The 25894-nt window shown below is 40.8% G+C and overlaps 1 protein-coding gene across 10 annotated transcripts in view; it reads left to right on the plus strand.

Annotated features, from left to right (window-relative positions):
* Positions 1 to 25894, plus strand: part of KMT2C (lysine methyltransferase 2C) — a 407832-nt gene that overhangs the window by 272643 nt on the left and 109295 nt on the right. For 8 of the 10 annotated variants that reach the window (XM_077491169.1, XM_077491171.1, XM_077491174.1 and 5 more), the window contains 11 exons: positions 2078 to 2191; positions 4038 to 4139; positions 5451 to 5555; positions 8232 to 8413; positions 11597 to 11761; positions 12559 to 12668; positions 16209 to 16262; positions 20147 to 20359; positions 21459 to 21587; positions 23613 to 23732; positions 24442 to 24572. In XM_077491169.1, coding sequence (XP_077347295.1) covers positions 2078 to 2191; positions 4038 to 4139; positions 5451 to 5555; positions 8232 to 8413; positions 11597 to 11761; positions 12559 to 12668; positions 16209 to 16262; positions 20147 to 20359; positions 21459 to 21587; positions 23613 to 23732; positions 24442 to 24572 — 1425 coding nt within the window. The remainder of the gene's footprint in view (positions 1 to 2077; positions 2192 to 4037; positions 4140 to 5450; positions 5556 to 8231; positions 8414 to 11596; positions 11762 to 12558; positions 12669 to 16208; positions 16263 to 20146; positions 20360 to 21458; positions 21588 to 23612; positions 23733 to 24441; positions 24573 to 25894) is intronic. The other 2 variants (XM_077491170.1, XM_077491176.1) reach the window with 2 other exon arrangements.

A 25894-nucleotide genomic window follows, 5' to 3' on the forward strand; every position in this document is an offset into this window, starting at 1 on the left:
AATGAAAATGAAATTTCACTGAAATGTAAAAAATAAGGAAAAAAGAAACCCGCTGAGCCATTCTCATTATGTGATCTACACACAAAATGACTATGCCGTGTGAATGAAGTTTGAGTGAGACATGATTTGTATAGCGAGGTATAACATGTAACAGTGTGTAAAGAATAAAGTGCGCAACCAAATGATAAAACTGCCATAATAAAAAAAAAAAACTGGATTAAAACACAAATTGATAAAAACCATATATATAGGTAATAATAAAGTCCATAAAGTGCTTCAGTAAGTGCAAATGGGTGAAGGGACATGCCAACGATCACTGTTTTCATGAAAACAATCAGCGCCTCTTACCAGAGTTGTTGGATCTCAGATTATAGAAATCAAAAACGCTCACCCAGGGATTGTTCAGCCAAGGAAACCACCTCCATGAGCTCATCCAGTAAAGGGATCCTCTCTCCTGCAGCGGGCTATCCAATGATATAATATTCCTTACAGCAACGGCAATAACCTTCTCCAGGTGATCTCCAACAGTGGAATGTATAATGAGGTGAAAAGAAGAGGCTTCATGGCGCTGTATTGACTCTACTTTAATAAACAAAAACTTCACAGGCACTAAAGTCCCAAAAATGGTGATCATTCAAACAGCCGCAGCTCAAGCCAGCCAGCATCAAGACCTGTAGCTCCACCCGACGCATTTCACCATACAAGGCATCCATGGGAACTTGAGTCTTCATTCCCAGGCGATGCCTTGTATGGGGAAACGCGTTGGGTGGAGCTACAGTTCTTGACGTCACCACCAGCTGGCTGACTTGAGCCGCAACATATTGATCTTCCCAGTGAATCTCTGAGCAGAAGGGGGCACAAATCTGATCATTGGAGGAGAGCAGACTGAGTTCCCAGCACAGCTAGAGAACTGATCACGCTGGGATAGATGTGCTCTCGTGCCTAGTGTGGTCATTTTGAAATAGAAAAGCAGAGAACAGGATACTTTTTTCATACAAGCACTGTACACCGTACAGCAGGCACAAATCAGGAAAATAAAATGTTGGGGTAACATATTCTCTAATAAAGTAACAAGGAGGCTGTTGCTCTTCATCCTAAAAATGCTGGGGATACAAGACTTCAATGCTGATCCAAAAGCGACAACTACTGGAATCAGGATTTTTGATCTTGCCTTGACTTTACCTCCTTCGAGCTTCTATTGGGTCGGAAAGACTGCCAGGTAACTAGCATTTTCAGAAAATCAACAATTGCGGCTTATACTTTATTTTTACTACAGGCTTTCTTTATATTTTATTCATAGCCCAATTGCAAAGTCTGGACACTGCTGGCAAAATTTGCATCTTTGCTTAGTCTTAAATTGTTTCTAGTGTATTTATAGTAACATAATCTTTGCAGGGAACAAATGATTTACTCTTGGGTACGCTCGGCAGACTGATGAAAAAACGTGACATGTGCAAAAATGTAGACCCTTTAGAATTGCAATAAATCTTTGACCAGGGGTACCACATTTTTTTCATATAACTGTAAGCACTGAGATGATTTTAATGTTTTTTTTGTTTCTACAAATGAGTCCAAATTTTTTTATTTTAAGCTAAAAAAGGTTTTCTTCTGGCTCTTGATTGGTTTATTTCTCTCACTTGTGATTTCTAAATAAGTTGTGGAGCCACATGTAGGCGTCTCAGGTCTGTGGTGGTTAATTTAAGAAAATGTATTAATATAGTTATAAATTGTAACGTCATGTGGACCGGGTCTCTGCCACACAACATGTAAGCATCAGAGCATAACAGAAAAATAATTAAAACAAGAGGAAAATGACCTAGAGGTGTTGGTTGTAGGAATCAATGAAATGTTTACTTTTTTTTCCCAAACTGCACTAAAGTAATGAGTGATGATCTGTTTGCTGTGATCATAGATGACACTTTCCTTTCCTTCTCATTTTTTTCGATTCCCCCCAATATTTACTTTTTCCCCCCTTTTACTCTTCCTTGTCTCCATAATCCCCTATAATGTACTGTATATGTTTGATTTATTCTTATATTTTTAATAATTTTATTTATCTTTGCCTGTCATATTTAAGGGTCGAGGCTCCGGATTCCCAAGGAGGAGACCAAGAGGTTCTGGACTCTCTGGCCGTGGAGGAAGAGGCCGATCTAAATTAAAAGCGCCTATAGGAAACTATATAATTCCAGGGGTACATTTCACTTTTTTACTTGGTTTCTTTAATAGGGTGCATTGATTCTCTCTAAAATAACTGCCATGCCAATGTAAAGAAAATGAAAATTTATTTGGCAAAAGTTCTTCCAATAGCACTACTGTAGAGGTTTTGTCCTTTTTGAAGACCTGTGAAAAAAAAGTGTTAGCAGCACATAGCAAGCAATTACATGTATCCTTTGGTTAGTCAAAGCAAGCTAATATCTAGCGCTTTATAAATGAGCCATGTTTTGACCTTAATTTGAAAAAAAATATTGGTTGATTTAAAATGCCTCCTAGCATGATTTGCAATACCTGCTGCATTTCTGCATCAGCAACCCTAAATAAAACAAAATTGCATTATGTAGGTGGGGCTGAATTTAATAGTGGGAAGTACTTTCCCCTGCCGGCACCTAATTCTGTGCTTTGCAGCTCACCATTGCAATTGGACTGTCTTGATTCCCCTATATTTAATTATTATGGCATAGGTTTCTGCATCTGCAATCCTAAGTAAAAAAAATAATCACATTTATTTCCAGTTAATTTCAGAAAAATCACATAATGTCTCTGGCAATTACTGGAAATTTATGGTAGAAATTACTACTACCGTGAACACCTATTCTATATATTCTTGTTGAGGCTCACAATGGTGGCGGGCAGTTGGGTGCAATACATTTTAATCCTTAAGGCATTGCCATCACTGGGAATACAATAGGATTAATCTACCATGCTTACAAGGACCTTATTTTATTTTATTTTTTTAAATCTCATTGGTCTTATTCTAGTGTGTTAGCGTTGTGAATTGAGCCTCACATGTTTTGATTTTCAGAACAGTGGCAGACTAATGGTTGCCAGCAATGTTCATTTTGACTTCAAATTTCTATTCTAGTTATAGCCTTTTGTCTAAAATGCAATTTTAGTTTTAGTTGGATTTTAGTCATCTTGAATTTTTAGTTGTATTTTAGTCTATTTAAATCGTCAGTGCTTTTTAATCAACTAAAACCTATGTTTTAGTCGACCAAAACCTAATGCATTATTTAAGCATTTCTCTGGAATTTACAATTTCACTTCTTATATGCTCCTGGAGTAAAATTTGAATAACATATATCAGGGATGGGGAAGTAAATGGGAGTGAGGGAGTGGTGCACAGGGTAGAGAACTGGATGGTCTGTGGAGGCTGTTGCTTTACACAGTGCTCAGCACTGCTACCTTGCTGGGAGGGGAAACACTCACCATGTGGTTTGCAAGGCATTGTTCCAGAATTCACAGGCAGACAGAGGGCACTGGCCTCTCTCAGACAACACAGCTTGTCAGGGGGCTGTGGCTTTAATAGACAGGTGGATGGATCTCCAAGGAAAAGGAAAGTTCAGGTGGGTAAAGTCCCTCCCTCACATTTTCATTGGATTTGATTTTCATCATAGTTTTCGTCAACTGACCTAATTTTAATTTTGTTTTCGTTTATTTTTTTTTTCACTGAAAACATGCAGCTGGCAAAAATTATGACAAATATTTTTGCCGACGAAATTAACACTGGTTCCCAGAAAAGTGCACTCTTTTAAGTAGGCCACCTCTAAAATGGAATGCCTGCCAATTCTCAGTCCACCAGTCTATTACGTGACTGTGTATGTAGGTCATGTGGAAGGCAGTCAATGTAAAGGCAGATATTCACATTATCATTCTGCTGAAGTTACAGTTCACAAGGTACAAACTGATAGGTATGTTAGCGCTTTAGTGACTACTATTACAGAAAGGCTGGGAAAGTTTTGTTTGGGAAGATGTTTGTGCTAATGTTGGAACATGCTGGATAATCCTGAGAGACCTCTAAGTGTTCTTTGTTCCTGCTACAGATAACCACAATTGATCTTTCATCATACAAGGAGGAGGAAGAAACCTCAATGCACAACACAGTTGTTTTATTTTCCACAAGCGACAAGTTCACCTTGCATCAGGTTGGCAATTATTTTCATAGGGTCAAAGCAAATTAAGTTCTAGTTGTGTTTAAAGCCTGAAAGGAGCAAAATACTTCCTTAACGCCTCACGCCCGTTTTATAATATATATTCGTTTCTGCAGTCTTTGTCCCACATAAAGCATAACTGCAGGCAAAACACTAAACACTCGATTGATTTGGACATTTAAACTGTCTTCCTGCCAAAAGAGTTGTAACTGTTCAACTAAAAATTAGATTCACTCACTATATTTTTTTTTAAATGTTAAATATATTAGGTAAATGTAATAATATTTGTCATGTAACTATTGGAAAAAACAAGTTTAACCAGCTCCAAAGTTCAAGTTGAAATTTACCCATAGAACTGAATAGTGTTGAACTGAACAGAGCAGAGCAATGACTCGGCCCCCTCCTGCCTATGTTTTCAGATTAAATCATGAAAGTATTATTCACAGATAGCCTGAAAGACAACAGCTTCTGCTGAACTCCCACTTTAAAAAATGTTTTATAGTAACATAATAGTAACATATAGTAATAACAAAGATTTCATTAAAACGGTAGAAAATAAAAGCCAAAGGTAAAAAACAGATATAGTAGTAAAAAGAAAAAGGCGTGTAGATTAAGTATTTGATGTGCACAAAATAAAAGGGGAAAAAATGCTGGAGACACCCATTCCCTTCCCCTAATTTCTTTTACCAGTGTCAATGGGACAAGGAGTTGGGGGGGGGGGGGGGGGGGGGGCAGGAGCATAACGTATAAAAACTGTTCGAAGTGTTACACTACTTTTGCACTAGCAGTTTGCCCTGGTGCAAAGTGCATCCAGCAACAATCGCCACAGTTAATCGCTGGTTGTGTGAAACAGCCACAAATAGCTGGAGGTCTGTCATTACAATGTATGGGCTTGGCGGCCACAGCTGGCCACTTCCAGTTGTCAAAAGCAGCAGCAGCAGGATGCAGCAGATTTATTGCCACTGCCGTTCCTTCTACTTTTCCTGCTCTGTCCAAAACAAAAAATGTTAGGTTGGAATTTCTTTCAAAAAGGAACTATCATGTTGTATTTTTGGCAAATGGGGTCTAGCACAGTGGTAAATGCTGTTGCTGAATCAATGGGAGTGATTCTGGTCTTAATATGTACACATTGCTATAAAGGTATACAGGCTTAAATTTAAAAAATATTTTTTTTCTTCAATTTTAAGAGACTTTTTTTTGTACATCATGTTTTATATGCAAGTTATCTTGTGCATGTATCACAGCTGCTGAAATGTTGTTATATGAGGTAGTAGGCTCACAATGTATTTTTCTTTTGGCTGGCAGGATATGTGCCTGGTGTGCGGTAGTTTTGGTAAAGGTGCTGAAGGAAGACTACTTGCGTGCTCACAGTGTGGGCAATGCTACCATCCATACTGTGTCAGTATTAAGGTAATTAAAAACCCATGCTATTATCTTAAGACAAAGCAGAACCCCGTCCAGTCTTCAGGTAACAATACCAGTGTACGTTTTCCAGTTCTTTTTTTCTTTTTTTTACTTGGACGTTTAAAGTGGTGTTGCCACCAAAAAATAAAAAATAGTTTAAAATTCTTTAAATAAATAAATAATTGGGGGAAAAACATTTTTTACTCACCTCTAAATGCCTATTGCTAGGGGGGTCCGTCGTAGTCTGCCTTCTTCATTGCCCGGGCTGGTGACATCACTTCCCCTCACGCCGCACAGTCATCTGGGACCTGTCTTGTTTCCCAGATGACTGTGCGGTGTATCACGGCGCCCTCTGCCGCTCGCGCATGCGCAGTAGGTGCCCACAGTAAGAATGACAGCGCCGCGAGCAGAGGGGGGGGGGGGCTTCGTTCCCCCGCATCGCTGGACCCTGGGGCAGGTAAGTGTCTGATTATTAAAAGTCAGCAGCTGCAGTATTTGTAGCTGCTGACTTTTAATTTTTTCTTTTTAGCTGGCACCCCACTTTAAGCTATGTTTCCAGCTGTACACTAATACTTTGTAAGTTCAGTGTTTTTTTGAGATTTGTTAAAACACATGATTTTGAGTGTTTTTTCTTTTTCTTTTTTTTTTATGAAAATTACCTGGTGATCAATTCTATCCTCTCACCTACTTCCATTCACACTGTGATCTTCATCAGTGTTAAGTGAAATGGCCTTGAGTGACTTTACAAGAACCAAGTTATTTCATACCAAACACTGTATGCTGTATAGTTCAAACTGTAACCTATGGCTGTCATTCGACTGTCATTTGATTTTAGGTCAATGCATTAAACTTGGCAGCGTGTACATTTCTGTATCGTTATTTCCCTCCTACTATTGGTTGGCCATTTCACTGGCATTTGTAATAGGTTAACATTGATGACCAGTATGACTTTGGAAATGCTAAATCTTACTAACAAGCAGGAGTCTATCCCAGAATACAAACAAGGTATACACAACTGAAAGCAAAACACAGATTTGTAGGGAGGCTTCTTCTCTCTTAATATGTTTGAGCAAAAAAAAAAAAAAATCTCACTGCATCTCTGCAATACATGCCTATTTCTCCATGTTTTGTCTTTTTAAAAATACTGAAAAATGGAAATCCAGGGAGCTCCTAGGTTCCTGCAGTGAGTTGACCACCTGCTGCACTGATTTCCTAAGTAGTGATATGTGCCCCGTCTGAGGTCTTTTCTGTGAACTTCATCTCCTGCTTTCCGTAACACCCTGGTGCCCATTGTACTGCCAACTGAGTTGGGTCTGCCACCTGTTAGGTAGATGTGGGAACCTTGCCGCATGCTGAAACACTCTGTGTTTCAGCACCTGGCACTGGACTAAAAACAGTAACTATGCCTTACAGTGTAAGTATAGTCCTGGCCTTGTTGGGGAAAGAGAGGTAAACGTCGGAGCATGTTATCAGGTATGTGCTGGGGGTTTAGTTACCCCCCCAACCCTGATTCCCTCCTTTCCTGTGACAGTGGGCGGAGGATCCTCTGCACCCGCTGTCATATTTTGAAAATGGCGGGGCTCTGCCATATCATTTATTCACTAGAATCTGTGAATGAGGAAATTATAAGTCCCGTCCACCACAGCAGCAGATTGACTTGTAGTTTGAATGGGCCGTGAGCATGCGGATTGGCACACTTTTAGTCCATTTACACTTCCTCCAGCTTACAAGCTGACAGCCCACACAAAGTTACAGGCTGACAGCTAGAGAGGGTGTGCAGGAGCCTGAAATTGCAACTGTGAAAAAACACTGCCATTGACCACCAATGTTGGGGGGGGTTAGCAGTGCTGCTGCTGATTCCATTGCGGGGTGCAATTATTGTCGTCATTGACACCAATGGCGGAGGCTGTTATGTCCACAGAAAATGCCACAGGACCAATGTTTTCAGGCATTGAGGTGTGTTAGAGCCCATTATTTTAATGGGCTGCCTATGTCAACACAATGCACTTTGATGCAAGAAAATTCACTGCTATTGTGCACCCCTAAGGGGAGTCTCAAGGGCAGTAGTTGAAATCCTGTATAATTTTCCAGTAAACCACCACTGCCCTAACATAAAGGTGATGTGTTCTGTTAGTCCAACAGAGCGAAATTACCACAGGGCTGACATCACTAATTGAAAGTAGCAAGAGCTTACTGGATTTCTGGCAGGATAAACAAAGATTTTTCTTTACTTGCTGCATTTTTTTTAAAGATATAACAAAAGGATATGTGCATATGTTGCAGAGTTGTATTGAATATCTTTTCCTTGCTAATACATACACTTTACATGAACTATTAAACATTTATTTATAGAACCTCTGTCACATGGAGGGAGATGTCTTAAAACGGGTGAACACAGAATCTGGTGCAGCTCTGCATAGTAACCGATTAGCTTCTAGCTTTAGCTTGTTCAATTAAGCTTTGACAAAAAAACCTAGATGTTGATTGGCTACTGTGCACAGCTGCACCAGATTCTGTGTCCACCAGTTTTAGTAAATCTTCCCCAAAGTGTGGCAGCTTCAAACCTTCATTTTTTAACTAGAATTTGATGTTATTTGAATACAAAAAATGCATTTTTAAAAACAATTTCTATCTGCTTTGTTATTAGAATATATAGATGTGACGTCGTTATTACATTTTCAGATAAGTAAAGTCATCCTTCGTAAAGGCTGGAGGTGTTTGGAGTGCACAGTGTGTGAGGCCTGTGGAAAGGCCACTGATCCTGGCCGACTGCTGCTCTGCGATGATTGTGACATTAGCTATCATACGTACTGCCTAGATCCACCCTTACAGACTGTCCCTAAAGGAGGATGGAAGTGTAAATGGTTAGTGTTATTCATTGCTATAGTTATTGTTTCATAGTTTGATGCAGTTGGATTTGTTTCTACTGCTGTCTATTTTTATTTTAGTAGAATTGTAAATACATTTTTCTTTTGAAAGGAAGACTTAATAAGGTATTCAGATGTACAAGCAAAGTAATTAAGTGGGGCTCCTACAACAGTCACACCCTTCCCCCCCCCCCTCTATGCTTATATAAGCCCTGGTTCACATTGATGCGATTTGACATGTCAAATTGTATGCCAAATCAGCAGCTATTGCCCGCAATGGAACCACCCAAATTGGGGCGAAGCCAGCTTTGCGTCCCCGCACAGATTCCCAAAAGTAGTTTCTGTACTGCTTTTGGCAATTTCAATAGACATATGTGCAGGACACCACATAGATGTCTCTGAAATTGGATTGACATGCGGGAATGAAATCATGCGCATTCAGCTGAACTCGCACAATTTCAATCCCGCAGCAGTGTGAACCTTGGCTTACTACTGAAAGAAATCTTAAACACTTTGAAGTCACAAAATGAAAGTAGTGTGGGTGGCAAGCGCAAAGGATAATTTTGTCACCTGCCTTCACTGCATATTTGCTGGGAACTAAGCTGTCAAAAGACAATCTCATATCTCAGATGTGCCCTTATGGTCCAGAGCTTTCTTTGAATTGAAGTCAGCCTAATAGTTTGCTTCAGGTGAACTTCTGCAATTCAGATTAAAGGATTGTCCCAAAAATGTGCAGTAACAGTACTGCAACACTGAGAAGTTTTGAAAGCTCTCTTCCTGGCTGTGTATGCAGTGGAGGTTAGTTCGAACTACCCATTACACTACCTTTTTGCCTCACTTAAAGGAGTTGTAAAACCCTTGTGGTTTTTCACCTTATTGCATTCTATTCATTAAGGTGAAAAACCTTCTGTGCTGCAGCAGCCCCCCAGAGCCCCCCTTTTTGTTATGTGACTCTGAGCGTCCCAGGGATGGGGATGAGCACAGCAGCTCCTGCTGCCATCTTGGGTCCTCATTGGATTGAATGAGAGCCACGGAAGCCATTGGCTCCCGCTGCTGTCAATTAAATACAATGGGGCGTGGCGGAGTTATGCTGTCTATGTCAATTGACGCAACAGCAGGACTCGGGAGTGCACCCGCATGAGTGCCCCCATGGAAAGCAGCTCTCCACGGGGGCACACGATGTGGAGGAGGAGCCAGGCGCACCACAGGGGGGAACCCCAGAAATTGAGGATCAGGACCACTCTGTGCAAAACCCTTGCACAGAGCAGGTCAGTATAACATGTTTGTTTAAAAAAAAAAACCTTTACAATCACTTTAATTTGTGATTCTTGTGAGTTAGTTCTTTAAGCTGAAAATGCCTGGAGTCAATCCACCTAGGGGGTTTCTAAAATTACATTAAAAGATAGACACCAGTAATAATACACAGTCTTCATCTGAGGTCCCCATATTCATTTTTAATGAAGATGTAGCTGCATTAAATTTTTTTTTGTTTTTTTTTTAAGCCCAGAGTTCACCTTTAGGCTAGGTTCACATTGCTGCGATGCGGGAACGCCGCGAATGCGGGGCGTTTTCCCGCATCGCATACCTCCCGCCGGCAGTTCACACTGCCCTATGCGGACGGCTGGGGGTGTCAATGTTATGTTAATGACACCCCCAGATCCGTCGGCATATCGCAGTGCGATCTGCCGACTCGCACAGGAATCGGATCGCATGGTGTGAACCCCCATGCGATCCGATTCCGTTGCGGACCCAAAAAAGGGTCCCGTGCGAGTTTGCTGCGGGACCGCTGCGAGTTCAGCCATACTATCTGTATGGCTGAACTCGCACCGCTACGGAGATCGGATGTGATTTGCTGTGCGAATCACATCCGGTTCTCCCCCCGCAGCGGTGTGAACCCAGCCTCAAACATTAAAGTAAATATGCTAGATTTTTTATTTATTAAAATGTTCTACTTACCTCCTCTGCTGAATCGTTTTGCACAGAGTGACCCCAAACTCTTCTGGGGTCACCAGCCAGCACGCTCCAGGCTCCTCCTTTTTTCAAAATGCCCCCATAGCAAGCCTCTTGCTATGGGGGCACACCTGTGGGCTACAGTGGCTCAGCCCAAACCCCTGCTCTTTGCTCACAGGATTAAGCCTAGTACACACGGGCTGAAAAGTTCAATAGAAACTTGATAGATAGAAATATGAACTGCAGCCGGCTTCTGTCGAAGTGGCATGACCGAAAAAGGTCTACCGATGGCTTAGAGTGCTGACTGGATTGTCTGGGGGGGGGGGGGGGGTCGTCCTCCCTGCCAGAACACAATAGCTCAGCAGTGGAGATCTCTGTATTAATATCAGATAGTTAATACAGCAGCTCCTCCTGAGCCATCTTTTTTTTTTTTTTTTTTCTTCCTTCAGCCCCTACACACTAGTATTGTGTACAGGGCTTAGGACTGACAGCACTGACCACTTTGAGACACTTAAGGGTCTATTTATAAATGTCGCACACAATTTCACCCATGATTACATTAAATTGGGAAAATTTGTGAATCTTGCAACACGTGTCAAAATCTGTGGCAATGTGCTAATGCATATAAAGTGAAATAGCAAAGCATCCTATTACAAAGGTGCGTTTCAGCCCTTATAAATACTCATTGGTTTAAGTCGGCTAATTGCATTCTAGGTGCTCAAAATCTTAAGCCCCATACACACTATTAGATTTTCTGCAGATTTTTGTCTTCAGATTTACCAAAACTATGTAGTGCCAAGGGACTGCCTGATTTGCATACAAATTGAAACTCTTAAGGTTTGACCTGATATTATATTGTTTTGGTAAATCTGAAGATGAAAAGCTGCAGAAAATCTAATAGTGTGTATGGGATCTTAGTCTGAGTAGAAAAGCCATTCCCCTGCCAGAAAGCTGCACAGTGAGACCCTTGCTCTCTGTAGTGAAGTGGTGATTTCTGTGGAGAAATGCAGACAGAGCAAGAGCTCTCCAACCAGGGACAGTGAGCTTTACTGATTGAAGCGTTATCCATACAGTTTAGATGTTTTGCATGGCAGGTTTGAATATAAACAGAAAAAATGACTTTTTATCTTAGACACTTTATTAAAAAAAATAAAAAATAAATCTCCTTTCACATAGTGTAATCCACATAAATTTCCTGAACTCTGGAATGTCACTTTCTTTTTTAACCAGGTGTGTATCATGTAACAACTGCAAAGCAATAACACCAGGGCTGCGGTGTGAATGGCAGAACAATTACACACAGTGTGCTCCATGTGCTAGTTTGTCTACCTGCCCAGTGTGTGGCCAGAACTACATAGAAGATGAAATCATTCTCCAATGCAGGCAGTGTGACAGGCAAGTACTTTGCTTCATCCTTTACAGGTGCTAATAAAACAAAAATGTATTAAATTGTAGCTCGCCTATGTTTAGATGTGATGGCTACATTTGTTTTTTCATTTTTTATACTTTTCCTTTTTCATCTGGTGATTTTGCAGTAACTCTGTTTTTAGCTTCCTTTAACATAACGGTCATCAACCCTGTCCTCGGGGCCCACTAACAGGCCAGGTTTTATGTATTACCTTGGGGAGCTGCAGACTAGAATACTGCAATCACTGAGCAGCAAATGATATCACCTGTGATGTATTTCAGTTATCTTGCAAACTTGGCCTGTTAGAGGGCCCTGAGGACAAGAGTTGATGACCACTGCTTTAACAGAACAAGCTGTCCTGACAAAGTGTAAGTTAGAGGGTTGGGACAAACCATTTACCACTAACAGAAGTGCTTAAAATGCTCATCTTTCATTCATTTTTGTAAAGCCTTTATCCCAAAAGGAAAAAAAAAATACTGTTACTTTATCTGCTTATAAAGTGTTGGCTGGAGTTTGGCTTCAATTTGTAATTGTATCTAAATCTGCTAGTCCATCTAACACCCCCCACCCCCCAAACTGACGGTGCTGCTGTCCCAAATGTGCCCCCTGTGCTCCTTTATTCAGAGTAAAAAAAAGCCTAGAAACTAAATTTAAAGCAGCTACCAAATCTAATGATTGGTAAGCTGCAATATTCCAGTTTCGGTTTTGATTTTTTTCTCCGCTTTAAGTAATTCTTGTTTGTTTTTTAAATCTTACATTTCTTCTTGAACAATTTTGTATTCAGGTGGTCTCATGGCACCTGCCAGAACCTGAACACAGAGGCAGAGGTAGAGAGTGCAGCCGATGGTGGATTTGACTGTGCTATGTGTAAGCCATTCGTAATACCAGCTCAAGGTAATCGCACTGTTGTGCGTACTACATATTTGTACATTCTGTAAGCAAATAAGCTTGCCCCCCCCATATAGTTTCCATTTGAGATGTTTTCAGTCACAGAACATTTTTTATTTTATTTTCAATAACAGCACGTTTATATTTATACAGCATCAACAATTTATGCAATGCTTGCTTATTTTATATTCATAGAAGTCTCTGCTGTCAATTTACAATCTGAGGTCTCTACCCTACATGCATTCATACACTAGGGCCAAATTGGTCAAGAGTCTTTTACGTTGCCAGCATGTTTTTTGGAGTGTGGGGAATACTAAAACACCCAGAGGAAACCCACACATGCACAGGGAGAACATGCAAGTGCCATGCAAGTAGTGTCCTGGTTTGGAGTCAAACCAACGACCCTATTGCTCCAAGGCAGAAGCACTTCCCACTAAGACACTGTTCTTCCCATATGCACATAAAAAATAAATAAAAAATAATAATAATAATATACTCCATCAGTAAAACAGTTAAAGATACTAGTAGTTGAAACCAACAATGCGGCCACTGCCCTGGAAGCAGCTGTACTCACCTACGTGTCCCTCATAAATTGATTCATCGTATGTCCCTTAGAGGGAGGGCACAGCTATACTAGTGATGACCTTATGGATTTTTAGGCTCACTAAAATGCTGTCGTTCAACGAACACAATACCTACTCACCAAATACCCCGCTATGGGGAAATCCAAATTTGCAGGAATTCTACCGATGGGGGGGGGGGGGGGGGTTTGGTCGAAACAGGGAGTGAAAATTATCATGCACGTATTTTCAAATAATATGTTCCGCCCTTTTGAAGAATTTCGTCGGGAATATAACCTACCCAATACGGCCTATTTTCTATATTTGCAGATACATCACACTGCTGCAACGCAGTTTGGCCTTCAGAACACAGTTGTTCAACTCACTCCTCGATTACTGACCGATTCTTCTCACACTAAACTAGTTTCAGCATATTATAGATCCCTCCTACATTCTACAACTCATAGGCTTAGCAGTACGGCTGATAAATGGAGTGCCGACATCCCTGAATTGACGGAGGACATCTGGCAGGAAGTTCTTCCCCTCCAGGTCCCCTCAGTCATTTCTTCTCGTGACAAGGTGATACAGACAAAATTGTTATATAGATCCTACTTTACACAATGTTTACTATACAAATTAAACAGATTGCCCTCTGCAGTATGCCCTCGATGCGGTACGACAGATGGCACATTCTTCCATCTGATGTGGGAGTGCACCCCGATTAGGAAGTTCTGGTCAGAGGTCACGACCTTCATCAGCTCCTTGACCCTGATACCCAATATCTGCAACCCTCAACGGTGCTTATTGGGATATATTGATGATGAAGGTATATCTAAAAATGTACAAACCTATGCCAAGAAATCGATAACTATCCACTGGAAGTCTCAATCCTCACCCACCATAGCCTTTTGGATCACTACCATTAATCGTGCAATACCATTATATAAGTTGACATATGAGGCCAGAGGATGCCCCAAAAAATTCCTTAAGATTTGGCGCTCTTGGGTCAGCTCCGAAAGTACCATACCACTGACTCCTTGTAAGAATAAATGAAGCCCCTTGCTCATTACTTGACTCCAGTTAAGCAGAATGGACATTGAACCTTTGGGTTGTCACATATTCACTAAATGTATGCCAGTTTACCAGATTAAGTAATGGTTTAAGCGATGTTCACTTTATATACAGTTTGTTTTCTGTATTGTTTGTTGTGTATGAAAATGAATACAATTATACTATAAAAAAAAGATACTAGTTAACACTGTTTCACCCTTATATTGCAAACTCCATAACGTTAATGAAAAATCCCAGTGTTGGCGAGACCCCCTTGTAATGTCTGTGGCAATTGTAAGGAATTAGGAACTGTAAAGCACACCTCTAATTTAAGTATCGGGCAACTACTAAAAATGGGAACCAGGTGGAAAATTGGACTCTTGGCATTCATCTCCAGTATGTGTCTGGTTATTATGCCTTTTTTTTTTCAGCTTATTTTAAATGCAACGTCCCAAAGTAGAAAAACGGAAGCCATCACTGCCGAGTCAGGTTGTCACAGGTTCAGAGGTCACCTGAAGTCTGATATCTAGCTGCCTGGCATCGCACTTTGTCCATTATGAGTATGCATTATGATAGGTCAGACAGCAGCTTTAGACTTGAGGTGACCCCTGACCTTCCTTCCAAATACATGAGCTAAAGTTTCTGTCTCTAAGTAAAAAAAAAAAAAAAAGCAAGCAAAGGGGATCTTTTCACCATTTCCTTTTTTTGTTTTTTTTTTGTTTTGTTTTTTTTTGTTTTTGTTTTTTTGTTTACTGAATTGACAAACATATACCATAAGAAGAACTGCTCAATATAAAACAGGCCACTTCCAAAAAAGTAATACAACATCATGACCAAATTAAACACAATATTACAGATCCTAATCTATCCTTCCCTCTTATCTAAAGCAAACATTTTTTTTAGACATTTCACTTTTTCAAAAGTCAGACTGCACTTTAAGACCACTTTCACACGGAGTCGGCTTTCAGGTGTTTTAGCGCTAGAAATAGCTTCTGAAAACCGCTTCCCATTCATTTCAGTGTGACTTTTTCACACTCGGGTGGGATGTTAGGAAAGGTCCTGCAAGCAGCATTTTTGAGGCGCTCCCAAAATCCTCTGCCTATTGAAATGAATGGGCAGCGCTTCCAAAGCGCCTGAAAAATACTTCGGAAGCCCTGCAACACGGGCGTTTTTAACTTCTTCTTTGGGGTTAAAAGCGCCCCGCCAGCGGCCGAAAAGCAAATGAGCATCGCTTTAGTGCGAACGACTGGCACTCGCAGTGTGAATGGGGTCTTATAATTAACTATATCCACAACTCAGAATTTATGCATTGTTTTATATGGCTAGGTACATCTGTGTCCCCCGCCTTTCCCAATTCTATAGGTGAATCTAAAACAAAGTATGTTTAATAAACATTTCTGTTATTCACTATGGCAATTTTTACATTAAAACATTTTAAAACTTTTTCATGTTTTCGACTAAAATTTACCACTTGAGTAAAGTAGTATTTTTTAGAAATAAAAAAACTGCAGGAATGGCATGGTGCTATAACTTCAGCAAATACATAACTTCCTCCTTCCCTTTTTACATTTAGCTGATTTGTCTGCTAGTTTCTCTACAAATGTGGCTGTTTAGACCTCTGATTCAAAAACTTAAATGGCAGTGTTTGATTGCTTCTGTACTTCATTTAATCAAAGCTTGCTCGGGGAGCAAGTTGTGGTGGTGGGATAAATACAGGGACATACGGGCTTTGCTTAGTATTAACAAAGTACAGTTTGTTTTAACAGAACATTCAGTATGTTTCAGGTTATTATATTTTGTACTTCTGTGTAGGATGTACTCCCTCTTTTTTTGACTGATGGAATGTGTTAAAATGGTCTGCAATGTGATCATTCTATGGCATTTTGATTTTCTATCTTTATATCTTTTTTTTTATTTTTTTTCATTTTCTTTCTAGAAGAAATTGAATCTCCAGTTAATGCCCAGATTGTTCCAAAAATTAGAGAACCTGGTAAGAAAAGTTTAAATGTCTGTTTACGTTCTTCTGCAAAAAGACACATTACTCTACTACCTGTTGCCCAGAAATGGAAAAAAAAAAGTAATTTTCATTCTCTCATACTGTGGGAGACTACGTTGTTTTTTGGGCAGCACAGACTGAGATTAAAGTATCACTTCAGGTAATCGTTTTCAGCAAGGCACACAAGATCAGTAGAATCTGATGACATTAGGTTGTACTGCTGACTTTTTAAAATGAATTGGAAACTGGCAAACAAAAAGCCATCGGCCTGCCAAGTATAATGCCTGGTACACAGAGGGAGTTTTTTTCTCCTTTCAACCCAGCGGGCTGAGCAAATAAAACTGACAGATTGCTGTATTAACACAAGCGATGTTAGTACAGCGATCGCCCTGCTGTACTAGTGTAAACTTCCAAATCTCCCTTCTCAGGACCACACAGGACACCCTGCTTCCATGTCCACCACCGCTGGATAAGAAATCTGATCGCCAATTTTCACTTGGCTATAGATTTCAAATATTGAGGTACAGGACACAGGCCACCCTAGCTTCCATTCCTTGGTTTACTTTGCATTGCTTGCTAGAAAACTCAGTGCTTACACAGTGGTGTAGAATTGTACGAGCGGCACCCAGAGGGCATGTCCTTAAAAGCTTGCCAGCATCCAATCACCTGAAGATACAAGCCTATAACCCAGGGACTATGATAAACACTTTGCCTATGTTCTGTAATCTACTCCAAGATTATAGAATTTAGATCAGTTAAAATTAATTAATTTTACTTTTATTTTTTTAATTATTTTAAACATTGCAGCCTGCATAAAAACCCATTTAGTGACATTGGCCTGTTTGCTGAGTTAAGGATTTACAACTGCTTTATTGTTTTCAGACAGATAAATAAATGAGGTCCTTTTAAAACAACTATTTCTGTATGAATATGAAAAACAAAACAAAAATGTGTGTATAGATTAAAAAACATATATATATATATATATATATATATATATATATATATATATATATATATATATATATAATATATATATGAGAGAGAGAGATATCAGGACAAGTCTGATCATTGGAGGGAGCAGACGGAGTTCCCAGCACATTTATAGAACTGACCACGGTGTGCTTTCCTGCTTTAGAGCTCATGTACACACAAACTAGGCTGACTCCCGGCCATGGAAAACCGCAAAACGTATCAAAATCGATCCACGCTTTTACCACGTTTTGCAACCGATAGTGAAAACGTTCCTCTCCTGAACAGGATTCGATGCATTCAGGAGAGGGAGATTCAGGGAGGTTTAACCTCCCCTAACGGCAGCAGCTTCTAAACTCTTGTAAAAGCATGTGCATGGACACAGACTTATGGAGTTAAGTTTAGGCGTTTTGGCAAAAAGAATAAAACGCGAAAAACTCCTAAACTCTAGTTTAGAAGCTGTAGTGTTCATGAGCCCTATGTGTGGTCAGTTTTGTAATGGGAATGCAGAGGGACTGACGGGAACACCAGGGATTTCACACAAAGAAAATAATACAAAGAGAACAAGTACATGGTACAGCAAGCACCTATCAGGAATATGAAATGTTGGAATAACAAACACTTTTAAGACTTGAGCATAACCGATGAACTGAATTACTGAACTCCTTGTGAAGCATGGATACAATAAGTGAAATCATGTGAAGTGTAAAATATAAACTTGACCATGTGAAACCCGTCACCACAGAGATAAAAGGCTTACCAGAGAGCCAGTGACCACCCTTATTCAGGGGGGTCATAAGGCGCTTGTTGGATCTGATATCCTCTGAAACGATGTTCCGGTGCATCCCTCTGCAATCTGGGACCTTATAGAGGGATAACCTGATATCCTGGTTCATCCTTACAGGTACCAAGCAGTGTTCAGATCTGTGGAAAGCGTAAGGGGTTAATCCTCGTGTAAAAAGGCTGTTTGATCCTGTCTTTTCTGATCCTCCAGAACAGGTCCGATAAGACAGTTACTGGAGCCAGGCTGCACATGCTCAGTTTGGTGTATATTGCTTGTTGTGTCACTCTCGCATCACCAGCTGTCCCAGTAAAGTGAATGGGACTGTCATGTCAAAGTCGGGTCAGAAACAGCTGTGGTAATTACTAAGGCATCCTTAGTAATTACCACAGCTGTTTCATCTGAGGGAAAGCCTAAAAACATGACCTGTTGTGGGTGAATCTTGTTGATGGTGGGGAAGGTGTTCCCAGCAGCTCCTCCTCTGACCCGCTGTTGACTCGACAGTCCCATTCGCTTTAATGGGATGCCTGGTGATGCAGCAATGACACAACAAGCAATACACACCAAGCTGAGCATGTGCAGCCTGGCTCCAGTAACTGTTTTATCCAGACCTGTTCTGAAGTCAGTAGAAAAAGGGGAGGATCAGAGAAGACGGGATCAACCAGCCTTTTTACACAGCGAGGAGGATTAATCCCTTTTCCACAGATCTGAACACTGCTTGGTACCTGTGAAGATTTCTGGAGAAGGACGGAACCCAGACGACAGAGGGACGCACCAGCACATCGGGTCATCGTTTCATAGGATCTCAGGTCTAACCAGCGCCTTACGCCCCCCCCCCCCCCCAAAAGGGCGGTTGCTGGCTCTCTGGTAAGCCTTTTATCTCTCTGTGGTGACGGGTTTCACATGGTTACGTTTATATTTTACACTTCACATGATTTCACCTATTGAATCTATGCTTAACGAGGATCTCTTCTTATGACCTTTTATCACCAATGAACTTTCTGCATAAGTGTTTAATTTGCACTTTATTCTTGCTTGCAATTTAACCATTTTTTTTTTTTTTTTGCATCATATATTCACAAGCTTAGCTATTTGTTTTGTTGTTTTTACCAAGCACGGGTATTACTCTTATTTTAAAGATATAAAAGTAACTCTAATAATAGTAAAACTTGCAAATATTGTAAATGGGAAAAGGTTGCCATGTGTTTCATTATTTATATTTTTGTATTTTGGGTTTAAAGAGGAGAGAAGTGGAAAAGTTTTTGCCTGCTTTTTTTTTTTTTTAACATGTCATTTTTAACCATTGCCGCCCGCCATATACGCTATATAGCAAAAGGACAGCAGAAAAGTGGTTTTGCTTTCCTGACTGAATATCATATGATGTCAGGATAACAAGCCGGGCATGCTTCACGACGATCATTGTTGCTGTGTGTCAGTCTGACACACCGCAACACCGATCAAGGTAAAGACCATGTGATCAGCCGTGATCAATCATGGCTGATCACAGTGTAAACCAAAAGAGCTGTCTGACAGACGCAAGTAGAGGAGAGCAGGTCAGCTGCTCCTCTGATGGGGGGAGTCTGTGCTGATTATCGACACAGTCCCCCCCAGATGTTCCCACTGGACCACCAGAAATGTCACCAGGGATGCCGATCAGTGATGCCCATCAGTACCATTCATTACTGTACATCAGTGCCACCTATCAGTGCCCATCTGTGCCTTCCTATCAATGCTGACTTTCTGTGCCACCTATGTGTACCAATCAGTGCTGCATATTAGTGCCAGTCAGTGCAGCCCCATCAGTGCAGGAGAAAACGTATTTACAAAGTTTTGTAACAGAAAAAAAAAAAATCCACATTTTCAGTCTTTTTCTTTTTTTTGTTTAGCAGGAAAAAAAATCCCAGAGGTGATCAAATACCACCAAAAGAAAGCTCTATTTGTGGGAACAAAATTATAAAGAGTTTGGGTACAGTGTAGCATGACGCGCAGTTGTCATTCAAAGTGTGACAGCGTTGAAAGCTGAAAATAGGTTTGGGCAGGAAGGTGTGCAAGTGTCCTGCATTGAAGTGGTTAATGTTGCATGTCAAACTTGTTTTATGCTTTTGTTTTAATTTTTTTTTTCAAGATGTACTCAAAACCTTCACCCAGGATGGAGTGTGCTTGACAGAGTCTGGACTTTCACAGTTACAGAGCTTAACAATCACAGCACCGAGGAGAAGACGATCAAAACCAAAGTTAAAATTAAAAATTATCAACCAGAACAGTGTAGCGGTTCTCCAGACACCGCCAGACCCTCAGTCCGAGCTTTCACGTGATGGGGAAATGGATGATAGTAGAGGTAATGTCTTGTTGTCCTGCTGTTAAAGTGGATCTTCACCCTGAAAAGCAAACTTCCCTCCTCTCCACCTCTCTTCCAGTCTACTTTACAAATATAGCTTCTTTTTTTTTTTTTAAGTTTAGTTTTGGTTCCACCCCCCCCCCCCCCATGCTCGTCATTTGGCTAGGAAAATGATGTGCACTGCGCTCCCTATGCCTCATGGGTTATGCACATCACATATCCCACCCAGCATATCTGTAATTTACTTAATTAGGAGGGGGCAAGCCTAGTGGTACATCATAAAGTAGGCCTGCCGGCTGAGCCCGAAAGAGCCGGCAGCCTCCCGACCTCACACAAGCACATGGCATCATGGGACCTGAGCATGGCAGAAGATAAGAGAACCTCAGCAGGACCATCCTGAATCCCCTGAGTAAATATCTGAATTGGGCACAACTTGTGCAGGGGTTCAGAAAAAAATAGTGGGTGCTGGTGAAGATCCTTTTTAAGTGCATTAATTGTAGATCTGACATTAGGTTACAAATGTTAAGCTGCAGTGTGTATGGTTCTACATGAATTGTTGGTTTTGCAGTTTGTCCCTGACTTAGAGCACAGACTTTAGTAATTTGTTTTGCCTAGTTCCCTTCATGAAGCCCTCCAGTGAACAAGGGCAATACAACAACTTGTGTCTGAAATACAGCTTGGAGGTATATGGAGAAAAGCAAGAATACTTATAATAAAAGGCCAATATGTTCCGGGTGTTCAAAGGAGCTCCCTTTATCAGGACTACAAAGTAATTGAACTAAGAAGTTAAATAATATTATATATACACAGTTTCTAATGTAATTTAGATAAAACTCATTCTATACTCTACACTTCTCATTGATGACACTTTACTCCATACACCTCTAAGTTCTTGTGATAATGATTTCACTTTCTGTCTCAGTAAGAAAAACTTGATATGGTTTTTAATCCTCCTCTACTTTATTAAAAGCATAAAAAGTTTAGATATACTTTGAGCTATAACCATGTGGATATTTATGTAAATAGACTGGATTCCTTTACAATTTATGAGGTTGTTTTTATAGATATGCAACACTTAAACGTGACATTTATGTTGTAGAGGGAGATCTTATGGACTGCGATGTGAAGTCTGACTCTAGTCCTGAGCGAGAACCTATTGATGATGGGTTGCAGAGTACAGAAGTGATGGATGGAATGAAGAAAAGAAAACGAAAACCATACAGACCTGGTATTAATGTTTTACTTGTCTTTAAGTAGATTACTAAATCTGAAAATATGAACTTCAGTGGAACCTTGGTTAATGAGCAACGTGTTTAGCAAGCGTTTTGAAAGACTAGCAACCTTTTTTTTTTTTAATTCTGACTCGGTTTGCGAGTGTTGTTTCGCAAAACGAGCAGAATTCAAGCTAATGTGTTGTGCAGTACCGCATTTGGCCGGAGGTGCGGGGGTGTCGATGACACTCGGAACTGTTCAGAAATTCTCGGAATCGCTCGAATATACTCCGTTCCTGAGTGTTTTTGAGCCTTTCAAAGTTCAGCCGATCTGTATTCTGTATCTGTATCTGTAGAAATCTGTATTTCTGAGGTTCTCCAGCGCCCCCCCACCTCTGGCCACATGCAGTATTGCATGCAATAGAAGTCAATGCAGAACGAATTATCTTAGTTTCCGTTGACTTCTATGGGGAAACAAGCTTTTATATGCGAGTGCTTTGGATTACAAGCATTCTCCTGGAACGGATTATGTGCGTAATCCAAGGTTCCACTGTATCACATCTGAATTTTTTTTTTATATTTAGCCCTTGCAGCCAGCAGATAGCCAGTTGCAAAATCAACAGAGTTCTTCTATAATTTTACAGCCCTGCTGTGAAAGCTATTGTAAAAGTATTAGAGACCAGAATGAATATCTGCAGAATTACTTTTGATAGTCCCGCTGTGAAATCTCAAAAGTAGTATAGATCAAAATTTATGTCCTGCATGCAAACGCCCCCAGTACTTGTGTGGCAAGGTTCAATCATGAGAAAGTTAGCACGTTAAAGTTTGTAGCATCACCATTGTTGTCTTTTTTAGTTCAAATTTCTTGGAGTTAGTAACATCAGTTTTCAACCAGTGATGACTGTCGTTTACATGACTTATACTAGTCATTGCTTTCTCTTGAAAATTTCTGTTCCTTTAAATCAGGGGTGTTGAATAATTGTCCAGGCAGTAACATTTTCGTGGTTAGTGGCATTTTAATGTCACCTCTGAGCATTGCCAAACATTGCTTGTTTTTGCAAGTGCTGAACTACATGGTGCCACAGTACCAGGCAGCTCGATATGTCACAATTTTAAAAAAAAGGTTGCCTACATACCGAACGCATTACATAGTGATATGAACCTAGCCTCAGAGCCTTCACATCACAATCCTGTTATTACATCAGTGTTCTCAGCCCTCCTTGCACATCATCCCTCCCTTCACATTACAGTCCTCAGACCCCCCCCCGTCTCATTTTTGTCCTCAGCCCCCTTTATATCACACCCTACTTCAAATTGCAGTTTTCAGCCCCCCTTAATATCACCCCATTCACATACCTGTCCTCACCTCCCTATAATAGCACCCCTCTATTACATTGCAGTCCCTAGTCCCCTTCACATTCCTGTCCTCATCCCCTTTGTAGAACCCCTCCCCCCCCCCCTTCATATCACTCCCTTCATATCACTCCCTTCACATTCCTGTCCCCCCCTCTATATCCTTCCTCCTTCACGTTAAAGTTTCTGGACCCCTTCATGTCACCCCTGGCTTCCCCCTGTTCTTCATATCTGTGACAGGGTCATTTTTTCTTTCCCAGGGTGGGGAGGCATAGGTCATCTACAGCTAATATTGGAAGGATAACACGGCAATGGGCGGATGGCGGGAGCTACCCCAGTTAATTGATTGGTTGCTAAGATGCAGGGTGGTCCTAGCAATCGGTCAGTTAACTGGGCTAGCTCCCGCCCCCCGTCCATTACTGTGTTGCCTCCCGATGTCAGCTCTGCAAAAAGACTGTGATAGTGGCAGCAGAGGGGAAGAACTAGCATGGTCCGCCATTTAGTGATGCCTGATTTAAACATATTTTGTATTGTGCTTCAGACGGGTACATTTATTATCAAAATGTTTTTGTACCAGAATTCTTGCATTCATGGAAGAAATTAAGTTATTAAAATTCAGAATTCTGACAAACCTTAGAAAAATAAATAAGAATAAATAAAAGAAACTGATCAGTGTAACCTCCCTCCAGGTATTGGTGGATTTATGGTGCGCCAAAGAAGCCGAACAGGTCAAGGGAAATCCAAGAGATCTCTTTCCAGAAAAGATTCTTCTGGCTCAGTTTCTGAACTTGTGCCAGGCAAAGATGATGGTACGTCCATTTTTATGCTACATTATCGTAGTAAGCCTAGCACACATGTGGCCCTTGTTTATTAAAATGTCTAAAAGAAGAACTGCCTGTGTTGCCTCCTAGCAACCACCCAGATTCAAGCTTTCATTTACCCTGCAGGTTTGGTTCTGACTAGTTATTGTGAAGCAGTGCAAAACTGGTCTTATGAAAGTGGATTTCCAGGACATATGGAGATTCCCTTTTGGATTTAGTAAAAATCAGGGGGTTCTGCAACTCCCACAGCAAGCTTGTAATTAGGTGGTTGGTTACATTATTTTACAGACAGAGATGGACCAGTTACTCCCATGGAGGCGGAGGCACTAACATTTCTAGGTGCCACTCTCTGGGGTGGGTTCCACTCTGTTACTCAAATTAGAGAACCAAACAGGATTTCCTGTTATCCTGGAAAGCACATGTGAAGACACTTTAATAAATGAAGCCGCATAAATTTTAATGCTGGAAAGTTATCAGTGTTTCCCTGTGCAGTGAGCTGTAGATCTGTGTGGCATTTCTGGTGTGCTGAATGTCTTTCCTAGTAGGTACAATACAGCACAATGCTGTCTGCTATCTACTACTATTAAATATTTTCAAGGTAATAATTTATCTTCAGCATCTGATTAATTTTGCAATTTGCTATGATGTGGACATACAATTTGTTTTCCTCTAAATTACATTCTGTGTACATCCTAAGCCTGGAATGAACCGCTGCCTGATACTCCAATGGATGAATTAGCTCCTAGCTCCGAGAACACAGAAAAAATTAGGAAGCGTTACCGGAAAAAGAAAAACAAACTTGAGGAAACCTTTCCAACATATCTGCAGGTAATTAATTGTCTCTTTAATACATTTTAGAGAATTTAAAGCATAAACTTTCCTTAGCACACATGAGCCATTGCCAGGCATTTGTTTATTGGCCCAACCTAAAATGTGAGGAGAAAAGAAACCACAAGTGCGCTGCCCTATAGGTAGGAGAACTTTGCCATTTGCTGAAGGAAGATGAAAACAATGCTGGACGTTTACATGAAGCAAATTAGCAGATCTTTATTAAAATATCTAAGCACTGAAAGCCAATGCAGTTTGGTAGTCCTGCACGTCCTTCATCAGGGCTGCAAACAAACTTTGGGGTTGATTTAAAGGCAACTATACTGTCCACTGCAAGTGTAGTTGCTCCAGAGCTTAGTAAATGAGGTAAAGCTTCACTGTGCAAAGAATATCCAATCATGTGCAAGAAAAATAAAACCAAATTTTTGCTTGCACATGATTGGATGATAGAAATAAGCAGGGTTTCCCCTCCTTTATTAAGATCAAGAGCAACTGCACTTGCAGTGCACAGTATATTTGCCTTTAGAAAATCAGCCCCTATATGTCAGCCCCATATGTCATATGACGGCAGCCAAGAAGAAGAGCACCGCTCTGCCGTCATATGACGGTGGGCGGGCAGCAAGCAGTTAAAGAACTACTACAGGCAAAATTGTTTTACCATTCAGCAGGGCTGTTAACGCACTACATGGGTTAACTGCTCGTTTTTGTCTAGGGGGGATATACTTGCCTGATCAACTGATCTTTCAAGCACAACACCTGTACCTGCCACTAATGCCCCTCTGCACGCTAGTGGTCTTGTGAATGGACTGTCTGTTCCTGACACCATCACGTCCATAGACCTGCTCTGGACGTGAGGATGGCAGGAACAGTTCACCTCATAAAGTGGGGGAGCGTGATTTTCCCGAATGATCGGCCAAATATAGCCTTTCAGTGCGCCCCTAGACAAAACGAGTAGTTAACCCATGCAGTGCGGGCACAGCACCACTGCATGGTAGAAAAAACATTTTTCATGGAGTTCTTCTTTAACAAACTAAATGTTCATTTAGGGTTTGTATCTTCTATCAATGTATATCTGAGTGACCCCAAATGGATCCTAAATCTGACACTTTTCTAGAATTGCCCCATACACACTCATGCTGTTTTCTTTCCATGTACAGTATATAACAGGGATATTCAATTAGCGGACCTGCAGCTGTTGCAGAACTGCAGGTCCCATGAGGCATAGCAAGACTGACAGCCACAAGCATGACACCCAGAGGCAGAGGCATGATGGGACTTGTAGTTTTGCAACAGCTGGCGGTCCGCTAATTGCATATCCCTGG

The sequence above is a fragment of the Lithobates pipiens genome, unplaced genomic scaffold, assembly GCF_037356315.1.
Source record: "Lithobates pipiens isolate NorthernLeopardFrog02 unplaced genomic scaffold, aLitPip1_a1.2 Scaffold_19, whole genome shotgun sequence".
Classification (NCBI taxonomy): domain Eukaryota; kingdom Metazoa; phylum Chordata; class Amphibia; order Anura; family Ranidae; genus Lithobates; species Lithobates pipiens.